Source organism: Lactuca serriola, chromosome 3 (assembly GCF_051521515.1).
Source record: "Lactuca serriola cultivar US96UC23 chromosome 3, Lser_US96UC23_V15, whole genome shotgun sequence".
Classification (NCBI taxonomy): Eukaryota; Viridiplantae; Streptophyta; class Magnoliopsida; order Asterales; family Asteraceae; genus Lactuca; species Lactuca serriola.
The window spans coordinates 48,579,454-48,594,184 of record NC_136410.1 but is presented as its reverse complement, the minus strand read 5'-3'; the positions used below and the strand labels follow the sequence as shown (position 1 = coordinate 48,594,184).

Here is a 14,731-nt window from a genome sequence, read left to right as displayed (position 1 = left end):
TATGGTTGATATAGATTATATCTTTTAATAATTTATTAAAGGGATAATGACATAAAAACCCTTAAGTTTGTAAAATTATGTTGGTTTTACCCAAAGTTGTATTTTAGGTCCATTAATGCCTCAAATTTGCAACCTTTTCTTTTCTCTGGTTTATTAAAGCCCTTACGTTTGGCATAAATGTACGGTTTTACCTTTTTTTCTGCTTCATAAAAGCCCTTAAGTTTGGTTTTCTGGTTTATTAAAGCCCTTAAGTTTGGAAGAAATTTTCAGTTTTACCGGATAAATTTGCAAAAAGGGTAAATTTTTTTTTTTTTTTCAAATTTGAGGCATTAATGGACCTAAAATACTACTTTGGGTAAAACCGATAAAAAACTAGCAGACTTAAGGGTTTTATAGCATAGCCCTTTATTCAACAAATATTATGTAGGGATGAGCGTTTGGGCCGAAAACCAAACCGGAACTAGAACCGAATAAGGATTGATTAAGAAAGCTATTCGGTTCCCGTTTCTTAGTTTAAGGATTATTTGGTTTTCGGTTTTTTTTTTGGATCCGGTCCGGTTTCAGTTTTGTACACCTTCTTAGATAACGCATTTCTTAATAGAACCGAAACGAACCAGTTGGAATTGGATAGTGGTATTCAGTCCGATTTTTGGTTTTTAGTTTGAGGCTTATTTAGTTACGGTCCATTACATTAAATACCAAATAACATTCCTATTCTGAAGTGTGTTTTTGCATAAAAGAAAAAAAAGTGATTTTGTTAGCATTTAGACTATGTAATTTTCTACTCATTTACATATTAGTTTAATTATAATCATATCTTATTTTTAAAAAATCAAAACAATATTATAGAAAAATTAGATAAATGTATTAGGCCATCAGGTTAGATCTCAAGGGATTATTGTTGGAGGATCGGTGTGTGAAAATCGATGGGCTAGGTAACTAAGGAAAAATGGTATAGTGTCATAGTTATTTATGATGTGTGATATATCGTTTGTTAACAATTGGTTATTTATGAGTTATTATCATAACAATATTGTGAAATTGAAAACATTATGTGTTTCATCAAGTCTCTTAAATTATATGTATCACAAGCAGCAGGCATAAGACTGCTGGAACTTGATTAGGATGTTGAGTGATTAAGAGACAACCTGCAATAATATTCAGGATCGATAGGTCTTTAAACTGTAACTCATCTTATGTATTGATTATGACATTTTTAGAGTTTTGTTGTTTTGAAACAATATTTGTACTCAAAATGTTTTAATCTATTAGGATTTTTCGCAAACAAAGATAACATGGTTTTGAAGGCATAAAGAAAAGTTTTTTCGGTTTTGAAAATTAGGAAATATCACAACATTTTTTTCTAGAAAATATAAACTTTTTAGGATTTTTGCGACAAAGTTTTTTACTGTCACTCACTATTTACGAAAACCATTTTTTTCACATATAGCAACCAACAAAAATCTTTAAAAAAAAAAAAACAGAGACCACCTAAATTTTCACATATAGTAAAATTCAAAAATTACAACTATTTAAGATCATTTTAGTGATCTTTAATTATTTTTGTGGAACCTAATTTGTCGTTTCTAATTAAAAGGGTAAATTACACCATTAGTCCCTCGTGCGCATGCCAGAAAGCGTGTTTAGTCCCTATTTTCAAAAATTAACTCGGACCGTCCCTCGTATCGTTAAAAGGTGCACGTTACGTCCCTCGTAGACGTAAAATGACTATCTTGCCCTTTTCTTTTTCTTTTTCATTTATTTTTTAATTGTTTATAACTTATCTATTATTTTTTTATAATCATTATTTTTAGAAAAGGAAACATCCCTTAAAAAGGAGTTCAAACCCTTTTGGCCATCAACCACCTCGAACTGCAGTCACTTCCGGCTACCATCCACCTCCGGCCACCCTTGACCTCCGACCACCATCCACCGCCACCGGTAACCACCGCTTCTCTCTCTCTCTCTCTCTCTCTCTTATCCCATCCTTAAACTCCGACACCTACCCTCCCCGTTCATTATTGCCATTCACAACCACCAACATCCATCATAATCGACCATCAGGACCATCACCTACCCTACCATATCTACTAATCTTCAACTGATCAGACTTGTAACCCAAAAGAAAGAAAAAAAAAAGAAATTTGAAGAGGAATCTATGATTGAGAGATATAGGGTCGAAGGTTGGGGGACATAAAACCATACTCCTATGATCAATTAAGAGGAGGTGCAGGTGAAACCTACACTGTTCATCGCCTTCTCCACCTTACACCTGAAATCATCCAACCACCACGCTTACATCGACATCGACTTCAAATGTGGAGCTCGCTGGTCTCTATATCACAGTCACGATGGAGGCAGAGATCGATCTCTATAAATATGTCGAAATGCATAGAGCTTTATGACATCTATCGAAACCCTAGCCGACGCCGATGGCAGGGTACATGTGACGAAGCCCTAGCTGAGGGATATCGGAGATCGAAGACTGAATCACAGATGGAGGCATCGATTTTAGACGATTCAAAACCACTTATGTCGGAAAAGATGGTGGCTGGAGTGTGATGTGTGTAAAACGGCGGTGCATTCCATGAATGTGGTTGGAGTGTAAAACGACGGTGGTATCCACTGACGGTGGCTTAAAGGGCATTAGGGTTTTTGAAGAGTTTGGAGAAGAGAGACAATAAAGGGAAGGTACGGTGGGTGGAGAGATGTGATTGGGTATGAAGTGGGACCACATGTTTTTTTTTTCTTTCTTAATTAATAATAATGATAATAACATAAAATTAATTGGAAAATATAAACATAAAGGGCATTATGGTCATTTCAGATATGGAAAGGACTAATATTGCAACAAAAATGTGTATAAGGGACGAAGCGTGCAAGTTTTAGACAAATAAGGGACGATCCGAGTTAATTTTTGAAAATAGGGACTAAACGCGCTTTTCAGCACCGGGACGATTGGTGTAATTTACCCTAATTAAAATGTTTATCCTAAAGGAAAACATAATCACGTAATTTGTCAAAAAGCTCATCTTGTTTTGTGTATTATATATAATCACGAAATCTGTGAAATAGATCTACCAAAGTGTTGAAAATCTTGATCCTCCTTCTTCAATCTCGCCATTCTCTTGAATTAATAAATCGTCCGCCTCGTCTCCAACTGCCAAACCCCAAAAATAGTGAGAGAGATTGAGATCTCCAGTCCGGCGTGATTGGTCGAGAATCTCTCTCACGCCACCAATCGCCACCGACAAGGCCGCCGCCCATGAGATGGGTAAACTCTCGGTCATCATCTACATCACGGTAGCTTTGCTCCTCCTCCTTCTCATATCGCATTCCCCCAATAAATCCAATCACCGGAACAACCATCGCCGCCACCGTCGACTAAAGCTTCGGTCCAACTTCTCTTTCACCCCCACCATCGCAACCACAACGGACCATCATGTTTCCTTCGACCCCTTGGTAGCCGACATTGAGCGCAAGAGAGAGGACAAATTGTGGGAGAAGAGTCACTTCTTTGGCGACCATCATCATGAAGCAGAAACCGAACCTGAAGCAGATGATGCTCCGGGAATGGAATCACAACCGGAATGGGAGGACTTCATTGATGCTGAAGATTACTTGAATGATGAACATAAGTTCAATATCACCCACAGATTAGTTTTGCTTTTCCCCAGGATTGATGTCGATCCTTCCGATGGCTTCGTGACTGAGCACGAGCTGACGGAATGGAACCTTGAGCAATCTCAGAGGGAAGTCCTTCATCGCAGTCAGAGGGAGATGGAATTGCATGACAAAAACCACGATGGCCTAGTTTCTTTTGCTGAATACCAGCCTCCCACTTGGGTCCGTGATTCAGGTAATATATCTTATGAATCAACTCCTTAATAAATTAAGCAGACACATCAATTGATTGCATTATAGCCGTTTACATGTAGCCAGTGAGATTAGGTTTGGAATCTTGATGGTGCCTTTTTTGATGAGTTATTACTGACTTCCATATGAGAAGATTTCTTAGTATAGGAAATTTTTGCAATTGCTACCTTTAACCATATCAATGGTATACCATAGATGCATATTTGGGTGAAAGACTGAGTACCAGATATGAATCTTTAAAATAAAAAATGGACCTTTTTAGTGAGAAATTGTTATAAAGAACTTTTAGCATGTGCCTGTTGAGTTTTATCAATGATATGCTCATTCCATTTGAACAATTAGAGTCTCAATTCCTGGAATTTGTGAAGAATCAGCATGTAGTTATGGTTGATAGACTTGATTGCTTTCTACTATCAGTTTGTATTTGAATATTGCCCTTACATCTCAATCTGGGTATGAATTCACTAGATAATAACTCATTTGGATATGATATGGGCTGGTGGAAAGAGGAGCACTTCAATGCATCTGATGCTGATGGAGATGGTTTCTTGAATATAACCGAGTTCAATGAGTAAGTTATTAAAAGTACAAAACTTTGTATCTGGTTTTCTTTTTAGAACTTCCATCTTGTTCTTCCCCTAAAATTTGACCCTTTTTTGTGATATTTTAGCTTTCAGCACCCTGCAGACACTCAAAATCCAAGACTGCTTCAGTGGCTGTGCAAGGAGGAAGTAAGGTGGCATGCTATTTAGTATTTATTTTCAATAAATTGTCTAAATTTGTTTCCTTTTTGATTGCTACATGTATGATATATCATATATGTGTATTAATTCAATGTAAGAATTCAGGGAACGAGATACTGACAAAGATGGGAAAGTAAACTTCAAAGAGTTCTTCCATGGACTATTTGACCTTGTAAGAAACTATGATGAAGATGGTCATAATTCTTCACATGAATCCAGTGATTCATTGGAGTCCCCAGCAAAGACCTTTTTTGCCCAGCTTGACAAAGATGGTGACGGGTAAATCTATAACTGTATATCTATTATAAACTTTTTTTTAATGATTTGGGAGTTGCTAATATCTTTAAGGATACAACTGGTTTTAAATTTGTAATGAGGGTGAGTTTTGTCTTTTGATGTTGTAGATACTTGTCTGATGTGGAACTGCTACCTATCATTGGGAAGCTTCATCCTTCAGAGCGTTACTATGCCAAACAGCAGGCAGATTATATTATATCACAGGTAAGTAAGCATGTTTGATTTTAATGTTTTTTTTTTTTATAGGTTTGGCCTTGAAATTGAAGCAATCTGGTAGATATAATCATGTTGATTGACAGCTTCATTGTCTGCATAGTGAGGGGATTTTTCAGATTTTAAATTGAATAAAGCAATTTAATGTTAAATCTCATCCATCAGTGATCAAGTGATAGCAAATCAACACAATAATTACTTATCCAATTCATATTATGAAAATAAGAAGACATTTGAATATGAAATTTGGTTTGAACAAAATCAACAACATTAGAATCAGCATCTTACCCAAATCAACCAAATCAGAAAAGTTATTACTCCATCATATTAAACACAATTATAGTATAAAGAGAAAGAAAACGTTCAACAAAACACCATCAAATTATTTTCTAAAAACAGAATTAAAATAGATGAAAAGCATTAAAAGGATCGAGATTGGAAAAAGGAAGGAACCAGGTGTCTCCTTTCTCTTTTATGTGTCTGTGTGTGATGTAATCAATATACATTTAGTCATTAGGGCCTGTTTGAAATTTACTTATAATTTTGAAGCTTTGTGTTACAGTTAGTTGAAATAAACACCCTAGACTACATGAGTTTGATAAATGTCATGAGAATGCAAATGTGAAATTGGAGTTTGTTGTTTTTGCAGGCGGATACAGATAAAGATGGGCGGTTATCATTGACAGAAATGATAGATAGTCCATATGTATTTTATAGTGCCATCTTCAACGAGGATGAAGATGAAGATTATGAATACCACGATGAGTTTCGCTGAGATCACACAACAAATCAGACTGCTTTATGTATCATTATTTATTTATGATGATTGCAGGATAGTTTAGACACCATGTTCTTGTTCTTGATATGTAATAGCTACTAGGTTCAAAACAAACCAATTTCTTTTCTTGTCATTCTTCCTAATTTTGATTCCAGTTTTTGGACCTCAGGGATACCAAACAATTCTTTTTATGGAATATCATATTTAAGCTAATACTATATAATTATATATATACAGCATGACAGTTATTCATGTATGAATATTAAATATTTGCTTCTCTGTATGGGTGACTTCTTGCAATGTTTACAAACTCCGGACCTGTCAACACTGGTTGGTTTGGTCTGGTCTGATTTTTTCTACTTTTTTTAACATAAACATTATTAATTAACTATAGTATAAATTGTATAAATATTCATTAATTGAAAATTGGTTTAAAAACAAACAAAATTAGATTAATTGTAAGTATTACTAGAAATGCATTGTTTATATCAACTATTATAAATCTTCAAATGGACTGTTTGTATATTCATTGGAGATTTGGCAATGATAATTTTTTTTAGGTCTTTCCCTAGCGGTATCAATATAAATATATATTTTAAGTGGCTGAGTGTGTAAAAGTCACGATGGATATATGTGTAGATTTAGAAGTAAGATTTGGTGTGTTTGATATTTGAAAAAAAAAACATTAAATAGAATAAAAATGGTTATATATATATATATATATATATATATATATATATATATATATATATATATATATATATATATATATATATATATATATATATATGTTCAAATGTTTTCAGTATCTATTGTGTGCATGTATGATTGATTCTAGACCAATCATTTTAATTATTTTAAGAAAGTAATTAATGCATATTAAATGCTGAAGATGTAATTAATATCCATTATATCTTCAACATGTAATATGCATTAATTACTTTCTTAAAATAACTAAAATGATTAGTCCAGAATCAATCGTACATGCACACAATAGATAGTCAAAACAAAATAACCTAACCCTATATATATATATATATATATATATATATATATATATATATATATATATATATATATATATATATATATATATATATATATATATAAAAACCATTTTTATTCTATTTAATGTTTTTTTTTGTTTTGTATAATTAACTTTATTTATTCAATAATGACCAGTTTTACCCCTAACTAGATGTATTATTTTTTAACTAACTAATTTGAGTATTTTTTTTTACTAAAGGGTTTGTAGCCCAATGTTGTGGAAATGTGTCCCTCTTCAAGTTGTTGAAGGTTCAAATCTCGTTGTGGACAAAAAAATAGATTTTAGGAGTAGGTTTAGTGGGTGGTGTGTTAGCCGTTCCAATGAAAAAAACTAATTTGAGCTTTACATGCCCCTAATTGTACTTAACCTTCAAAGATGTATCATCTTTTAACTAACAAATTTGTTTCGTTTTAAAATGAAACAAATAATATATTAGTCGTTGATTTAATATTACTTGTTTTAATTTTGGGCAATATAATATATTGATTTTATTGAATATTATTGTTAAATATGTTTCCTTTTTATAAATATTATATATGCTTAAAAAAAAGAAATTAGATAAAGGTGTTTTATTAAATATTTCAGTATAAATATAAGGGTAAATAGTCGTTGAGGGTTAGTGTGTATCAAACATGAAAGACATATAATATTGTATCATCTAGTATAATGCAACAAGCTTTCATTGTTGTCTAGCTGATCACGAACAACGAATATGAACACCACCTCAGTCCTCTTGTAATGCTAAGGAACAACGATTGTGGCCTCTCGTGCTGCCACCACACTCCACCCTTCTTTTCTTCTCTCTTGCAGGTCAAACCCACCACGACCACAATCACAATCAGGGAGTATATTAGATTTTCTGTGGAAGACAATGATGGTGAAGTGTATACACACCACGTTAACATAGTGTGTATACAAGAAGGCCTTACATCATGTGAGACTTAATGATATTGCACTGATGAAATGGTTTGGCAATGGCAAGTATAGATAATAATTATAGATTTACATCACCTTCAACATTAATAATCGACCATTTGAGGTTTTGAAAGTATCTAAACCTACAATAACAGGTAACAAGGATAAAAGTAGAATTAAAAAATAAATAAATAAATAAAAACTTTACACACCAAAAAGTAATGTTAGGATATAACCATATTTTTTTGAAAAACTTATTTTTTATGTCAATATCCCTTATGAAAAACCAAAGCAATCAACAAACAAAAGACAAACAAGAGAATCTGTAAATACGAATTCAAACTAAAACATCCAAATGTGCAAGTTTACCAACATTACATAATTTAAGTGTACGAATCGAAATGAAATGAAACCAGAGAGCACCAAAAAAACGTGCCTCCCTTTTCAACTCCCAGCAGTGTACCTCTCTATACACAGAAGTCATCATACTGGTCAGAGTTGTTTTTGCTTTACTTAGATTACCACTACACTACCCTTGCCTTCAGAACAAACATTTAAAAAAAAAAAAAACTCATACCACTTCCCATTTCAAATCAAGCCCACCACCACCACCACCACAAAACACACATACAACACTTTTCATTACACATCAGTCATCCTCTTACTGATTCCGGCGCAACTTGACCACCGCTCCCTCTATGACCGGTCAACCCTGCAACCTGCATTGACCTCTGAGAAAAGTCAACCAGCATCTTCCTCTGATTACTATCTGTATGCGGAAGACTAGCCCGCAAAAGCTCCACGGGCATCTCCCGCCCGATAGCCCTTGCCGCCTCCGTGCTAGGCGGCACTTGCGTATACATGGCTTGCACTAAACTATCATACTTACTCAAACAATACTTAGTCAACAGCCCGAAAAACGCATCAAATGAAGCCTGCCACAGCATCGGGTTTTGCACACCACGGTTACTTAACAACTGCGTGGCCCGATCCAAAACCGCTTTCAGAATCACCGAAGCACCATCTCCAGCTGGACTCCGTAGCGGCCGAAGTGGCGGCTGCTCTGAAGAACACACAACCGCCGCTAGACAAGCGCTCAGAGAATTCAAATCCATTGCACTGATACATGTGGAAACTGTTTTCACTAAAGCGGTGGTGGTGGTCAGAGCTCCGGTGTCGGAAGGAAGACCGCCAAATAGGAAGCGTAAATGACGGAATATAGCCATGCATACTATCCGTGCAAGCTCACTGCTTGGTGATAAAAGTTGAAGGTATCTTGATATCAGTTTTCGGCCCTTAGGGAGAGAGACTAATCGTAAAAAGACGATATCGTCCTTAGAAGTCAACCCGACTGAGTTGTTAGTTTTCCCGAGTGGGTCAACGAGCTGAAGCGATGTAGCCAACCCTTCTAGAAGAATCTGCCTTCTTTGCCTCATTTGAGCTCCATTATCTTGAGAAAATTGCAGGAGGCGATCGATGTCGTCTACATCAAGAAGAAGACAAAGACAATCCTCGATTGTGATTCGGGCTGCAAGCATCGGTTCTTGTTCTAACGGTTTTTCAGATTTCTGATCGGAACCACCGCCGGAACCCGGAGGTGGTTCGACTTCAAGGAGAGGCGGCGGGCGGCGGATGAAGGTTAATGAAATCCTTCCATGAGAATCAATATTGACATGATGTGATTCTGTACTGTTACGCGAGGATCGAGAAGGCGAGTCTTTGAGATGAGAAGGGCAGAAACGGGATTTCGACTTGGAACTCAAGTCGGAAGATATTTTCGCGATACGGGCTTGGTGATAGTAATCGTCTATATACGGATCATTGCTGTGAGTTGCAGCATGTTGCATTCTTAAAACAGATTCAATCTCTTCAGAAGTCATGTATTTTGATTTAAATTGTACACGGAATTTATCGTTTTTCTGATTACCACTACCATCGGAGCCCTGGCGGGAGAGACGCCCGGAGTGTTTCTTTTGGGTGGATTTGGTTTTTGGTTCGTATTTAGTCAGATGCAATGGGCGTGAAGGAACCGGGCAGAGTTGGAGCGGGGAAAAAGGGCCGATAAGGTGTTGACCCGGGGGTATAAAATGGGGCGACAACGACCCGTTATGAAGAAGTTTCTGTTGAAACGTGTTGCTTAGTAATCCCGCATGATCCACATGTAACATATGATTGGTATTGGCCCAGTTGTTTTGGGCTTGGGCCTGAGCGTATCGGGAAAGGCCGGGAGGGATTATCTGGTTGTAACGGGAGAGGTTTAAGGGTAAGTGGGGATTGGTGATGGCGGATGAGAGGTTTAAGAGATGGGAATGCTGACGTGGCGAGGAGAGATTGGTTTGGGCAGGAGGAGGGACTAAAACGGGTTCGCTGAAGAACTGGTGTTGTTCTTGAGGGTATGATGAAGCTCTGTATAATGGCTTTGAATCTGAGTAGAGATGTGGTTGTGATGACCATTTGCGGGTCCCATGGTGGGTTTCAGTGTCGGAGATGTGATGGTCCAACCACTCGGGTAATTCTCTTTCTTGTAACCATTCAGAGGCAGATGAACCTGAAAATAGTTTACTTAATAAACTGTAGAAATGATGAGCATAATAAATAATTATAAACTGTAGATAATTTTAGACTCACTTTCCCTTGAAATAGAACCCGATCCTGATCCTCGGTCACCAATAACTCCAGGATGCCTAGGTCCACTAACTGATCTGTTTAACTGCAAAACACAATTCATATTTGATACTCCATACCATATTTACTTGGTTCCCATGAAATTATGAAATTCAAGGGTCAAACCACAAACTAAAAAGAAAATACAAGCAAATATGTGGTTGAAAGGAAGCTGACCTTTGAAAAAGTAGTTGACAGATCATCTAAATCTGATAGGGAACCAACCCCTGGTTCCTGTCAATAGAAAATGAACAAAGAACCAAAGTAAGTAAAAGCAAATTGCGTAATGATATATACTAATCAAGTGAAAATGAAAATCACACCAGAAACTGCAAAATGAATGGAAATATTGTAACCTGAAAAGCATACCTCTTCTCTATCAAACAAACGGTATTCATCATCACCTAGCCCGTTTAAAGGATTATCATCGTCTTCTTCAACCTCTAAACACCCGAAATCAGCCTTGTCTGAAAGATTTTGACCGAAAAAAGCATACTGTGATGCATCAAAGCGTTTGTCATCTGCATTATAAGTTAAAATGGATTAGGTACAGAAGAAAACCATGAGACAAGTCTTGATAATAGTTGCAGAAAACATGTATTTTTTCCCAATGAAATCCAAAGGAATAATCACTTTATGCACATATAAACTGCTGCTATATTATGTTATATGAATACGCACACCCTCGATATCATGATTAAAATCCATGTCCAATTTGTAAATTGCATCTGATATAGATGTATCTAGTTTTGTAGCTCCACATCTGTTAACTGTGATTCCTTCTTACATATACAAATTAAAAAAATTATTTACAACCACAACACTTATCACAAATCTAAAAGTAAAACGCAACCAATTTGACATCTAAAATTCAAAGTGAACTTTCTACGAACTGAGAGGGTAGTAACCTCTGGTACCCAAACACAAGTGTTATTCGAGATCTCATGCTTTCACAACACAAATTCAAAGAAACAAATCGCTTAAAAACACAGGTAATTCAAAGGAACAACATCAAACTGAGCACCGTCAAACGGCAAGTACCGAACCCAATGAACAATCAATAATCGGGCAATATATAAAATCAAAACCGACTAAGATCGAGATTCGTGGTTATCTAAAGGGAAGGATATCAGTTTACCTGATAAGGAAACCCCAATGATGCTGTTCAAGTCTTTACTACCAGATCTCTCCATACACGGCAATTGGGGAAGGGAAATTTAGGGTTTTGAGAGAAGAAACAGGGAATGGATCGAAGAGAAAAGAAGGAATCCCACCATCTAAAACGAGCACCAGAAAGATTGTTCTCATGTGATTGCGTCTGGAGTTGACGTTCTTCTACTACGCAAAGCTAAAAAGGAAGTAGCGTTACCACTTTCCGCTACTTGTATAATACAAAATGGATCTAAAAACTTACACCCCGCTCAAATGAAAATAAAAAAAAATAGTTGGAAATGAGATGAAAGTAATAAAAATATGTGTTTCTGAGTTTTATCGAAATAATTATGGGAAAATGACTTATTAAGGTAACTAACTATTTTAATTGTCCATATATAGGTAATGTTCTTTTTTTTGTACACATTAAGGTAACTAACTTGTTTTGTTTGTTCACATTTAGGTAATATGACCGGCTATCACCTGTTTTTGCTTATGTGGCATCCACCTGACATATGACTTGAATACACTGCACCTACGTGGCATGGTGCATATATGGAAAAATGACTTATTAAGGTAACTAACTATTTCAGTTGTCCATATATAGGTAATGTTGTTTTTTTTTACACATTAAGGTAACTAACTTGTTCTGTTTGTTCACATTTAGGTAATATGACCGGCTATCAACTGTTTTTGCTTATGTGGCATCCACCTGGCATATGACTTGAATACGTTGTACCTACGTGGCATGGTGCATATATTGTCTTCATTCGATTACACTATAACTGTGTCATACGATTCCACCCCTAATTCTAAACCCTAGATAGATCGACGATGGCTTCTTCTTCCTCATCTTATTCTTCAAAATGATAAGATGAATTTCAAGCTGATCATCCATGTGATTGCAGTTTACCATCTCGTGTGAAGATTTCAAGAACTCCTGCAACATATTCAACAATATTGATTTATCATCGAGTTTTGACAAACTCTAAATTTTCTTCCTGGGTTGTCAGGAGTTCTTGAAATCTTCACACGAGATGGTAAGCCACAATCACATGGATGATCAGCTTGAAATTCATCTTATCGTTTTGAAGAATAAGATGAGGAAGTAGAAACAAAACAAGTCATATGCCAGGTGGATGCCACGTAGGTGCAACGTATTCAAGTTATATGCCATGTGGATGCCACATAAGCAAAAATAGTTGATAGCCGGTCATATTACCTAAATGTGAACAAACAGAACAAGTTAGTTACCTTAATGTGTACAAAAAAAAGAACATTACCTATATATGGACAACTGAAATAGTTAGTTACCTTAATAAGTCATTTTCCCATATATGCACCATGCCACGTAGGTGCAACGTATTCAAGTCATATGTCGGGTGGATGCCACATAAACAAAAACAGGTGATAGCCGGTCATATTACCTAAATGTGAACAAACAAAACAAGTTAGTTACCTTAATGTGTACAAAAAAAAATAACATTACCTATATATGGACAACTGAAATAGTTAGTTACCTTAATAAGTCATTTTCCCATATATGCACCATGCCACGTAGGTGCAACGTATTCAAGTCATATGTCAGGTGGATGCCACATAAGCAAAAACAGGTGATAGCCGATCATATTACCTAAATGTGAACAAACAAAACAAGTTAGTTACCTTAATGTGTACAAAAAAAGAACATTACCTATATATAGACAATTGAAATAGTTAGTTACCTTAATAAGTCATTTTCCCAATAATTATTTTCTCTTCTAACTTTCCTTTGGATTTGGAAGGATTTAGAAAGAAAAAACAAAATGTTTAATTTTTTTTCATTTCTCTTCAATTCGGAAGCACAAAAGACAAATTTTTTTTTCTTCTTTTCTCTCATTCTTTTCTTTTCTCTTCTCTTTTTTTCTTTGCTACAACTCGGGGGCGAGGTGTAACACTCGTTTTGTTAGGAATAGTCGTTTTGTTAGAAATAGGAAGGGATAATAAATAAATATTAGATTAAATTTTATTTTTTTGTCGTAATTTTTGTTGTATGGTTTAATTATATTCATTACTAGTTGTAAGAACTACAGAAGGAATTAGGGTTTATGTTGGAGATCTGGATATCTTTCGGATCGTGTAAATATTTTTCGAACTGATATTTTTACCATATGTCTGGGTTGCAAGAAATTCAGCCTAGAATAATCCAAGAGCACACTAACAAATCTAGACACAAAAATTATAAGTCAAATTGCTAGATGGATTCTATGTTCGTCTAAAGAAAAAAAAAACTAATGATTTTCGTATATCTTCTCAAAGAGAAGAGCCATTTATTTATAATAAACGAGATTAGGGTTTGCCTCTTAGGGTTGGTTGTCATACAAATTATGAAGCTCATTAGCTCATATGTTAGTTCCAATCACATAAAATGTCATGGTGACACTAAAATCACCAACAAAAATATTGTATTATATGGATTTATTCAATATATATATATATATATGTATATATATAGAGTCAAGATCAAATAAGAAGGAAATTTTTGGTAGGAAGGTATATATATATATATATATATATATATATATATATATAGAGAGAGAGAGAGAGAGAGAGAGAGATCTAAAAATTTAGAAAGTTTGAATTTGTAAAGAAAAAAAGAAAAATATTAACTATTAAATTAAACTGTCTATTTTCTCTTTTAAATTTAAACAATAAAATTTGAATTAATGAATTTGATATACATTTATTTATTATTATATTTATTACATTTAATATCATATTGAATCTACTAAAATAAAAAAAAAAATCACCACAAACTGAAAAATAGATATAATTTAATCAAAAATTACCACAAAATAACATTTGACTTAATACATGAGAGAATAATAAGTGGCAGTAACTTTTATTTATTATAATAGATTTTAATAAATTTTTAAAAATTTAACAATATGTTTCTTTTAAAAAGAATATTTTATCTTTTTATTTTTCTATTACACACATACACACACACACACACACACATATATATATATATATATATATATATATTAAATATTTTTACATTTT

At 34.7% G+C, this 14,731-nt stretch overlaps 2 protein-coding genes across 2 annotated transcripts; one reads left to right on the top strand and one right to left on the bottom strand.

Moving 5' to 3' along the window:
* Positions 1 to 3,062: 3,062 nt before the first annotated feature.
* Positions 3,063 to 6,120, top strand: LOC145092198 (Calcium-binding EF hand family protein). Its single transcript, XM_079030116.1, has 6 exons — positions 3,063 to 3,859; positions 4,345 to 4,447; positions 4,547 to 4,612; positions 4,725 to 4,898; positions 5,024 to 5,120; positions 5,779 to 6,120. Exons 1-6 carry the CDS (start codon positions 3,271 to 3,273, stop codon positions 5,902 to 5,904), a joined length of 1,155 nt encoding a protein of 384 aa, XP_078886242.1. The 5' UTR covers positions 3,063 to 3,270; the 3' UTR covers positions 5,905 to 6,120.
* Positions 6,121 to 8,189: 2,069 nt separating this feature from the next.
* LOC145092196 (protein PAT1 homolog 1-like) lies at positions 8,190 to 11,900 on the bottom strand. The gene is made up of 5 exons (XM_079030115.1): positions 11,673 to 11,900; positions 10,904 to 11,055; positions 10,712 to 10,768; positions 10,499 to 10,580; positions 8,190 to 10,418 (listed from the first exon to the last, which is right to left on the bottom strand). The coding sequence occupies exons 1-5, from the start codon at positions 11,725 to 11,727 to the stop codon at positions 8,524 to 8,526; spliced, it is 2,241 nt and encodes a 746-aa protein (XP_078886241.1). The 5' UTR covers positions 11,728 to 11,900; the 3' UTR covers positions 8,190 to 8,523.
* Positions 11,901 to 14,731: the final 2,831 nt, after the last annotated feature.

Bases quoted from the DNA above. Each gene is read 5' to 3' on its own strand.
- LOC145092198 (XM_079030116.1), top strand. From the start codon at position 3,271: ATGGGTAAACTCTCGGTCATCATCTACATCACGGTAGCTTTGCTCCTC. The intron at 3,860-4,344 runs GTAATATATCTT...TGAATTCACTAG, and splicing joins CACTTGGGTCCGTGATTCAG to ATAATAACTCATTTGGATAT. The intron at 4,613-4,724 runs GTGGCATGCTAT...GTAAGAATTCAG, and splicing joins CTGTGCAAGGAGGAAGTAAG to GGAACGAGATACTGACAAAG.
- LOC145092196 (XM_079030115.1), bottom strand. From the start codon at position 11,727: ATGGAGAGATCTGGTAGTAAAGACTTGAACAGCATCATTGGGGTTTCC. The intron at 10,769-10,903 runs GTATGCTTTTCA...TTCTATTGACAG, and splicing joins GTTTGTTTGATAGAGAAGAG to GAACCAGGGGTTGGTTCCCT. The intron at 10,581-10,711 runs GTCAGCTTCCTT...TGTGTTTTGCAG, and splicing joins TGTCAACTACTTTTTCAAAG to TTAAACAGATCAGTTAGTGG.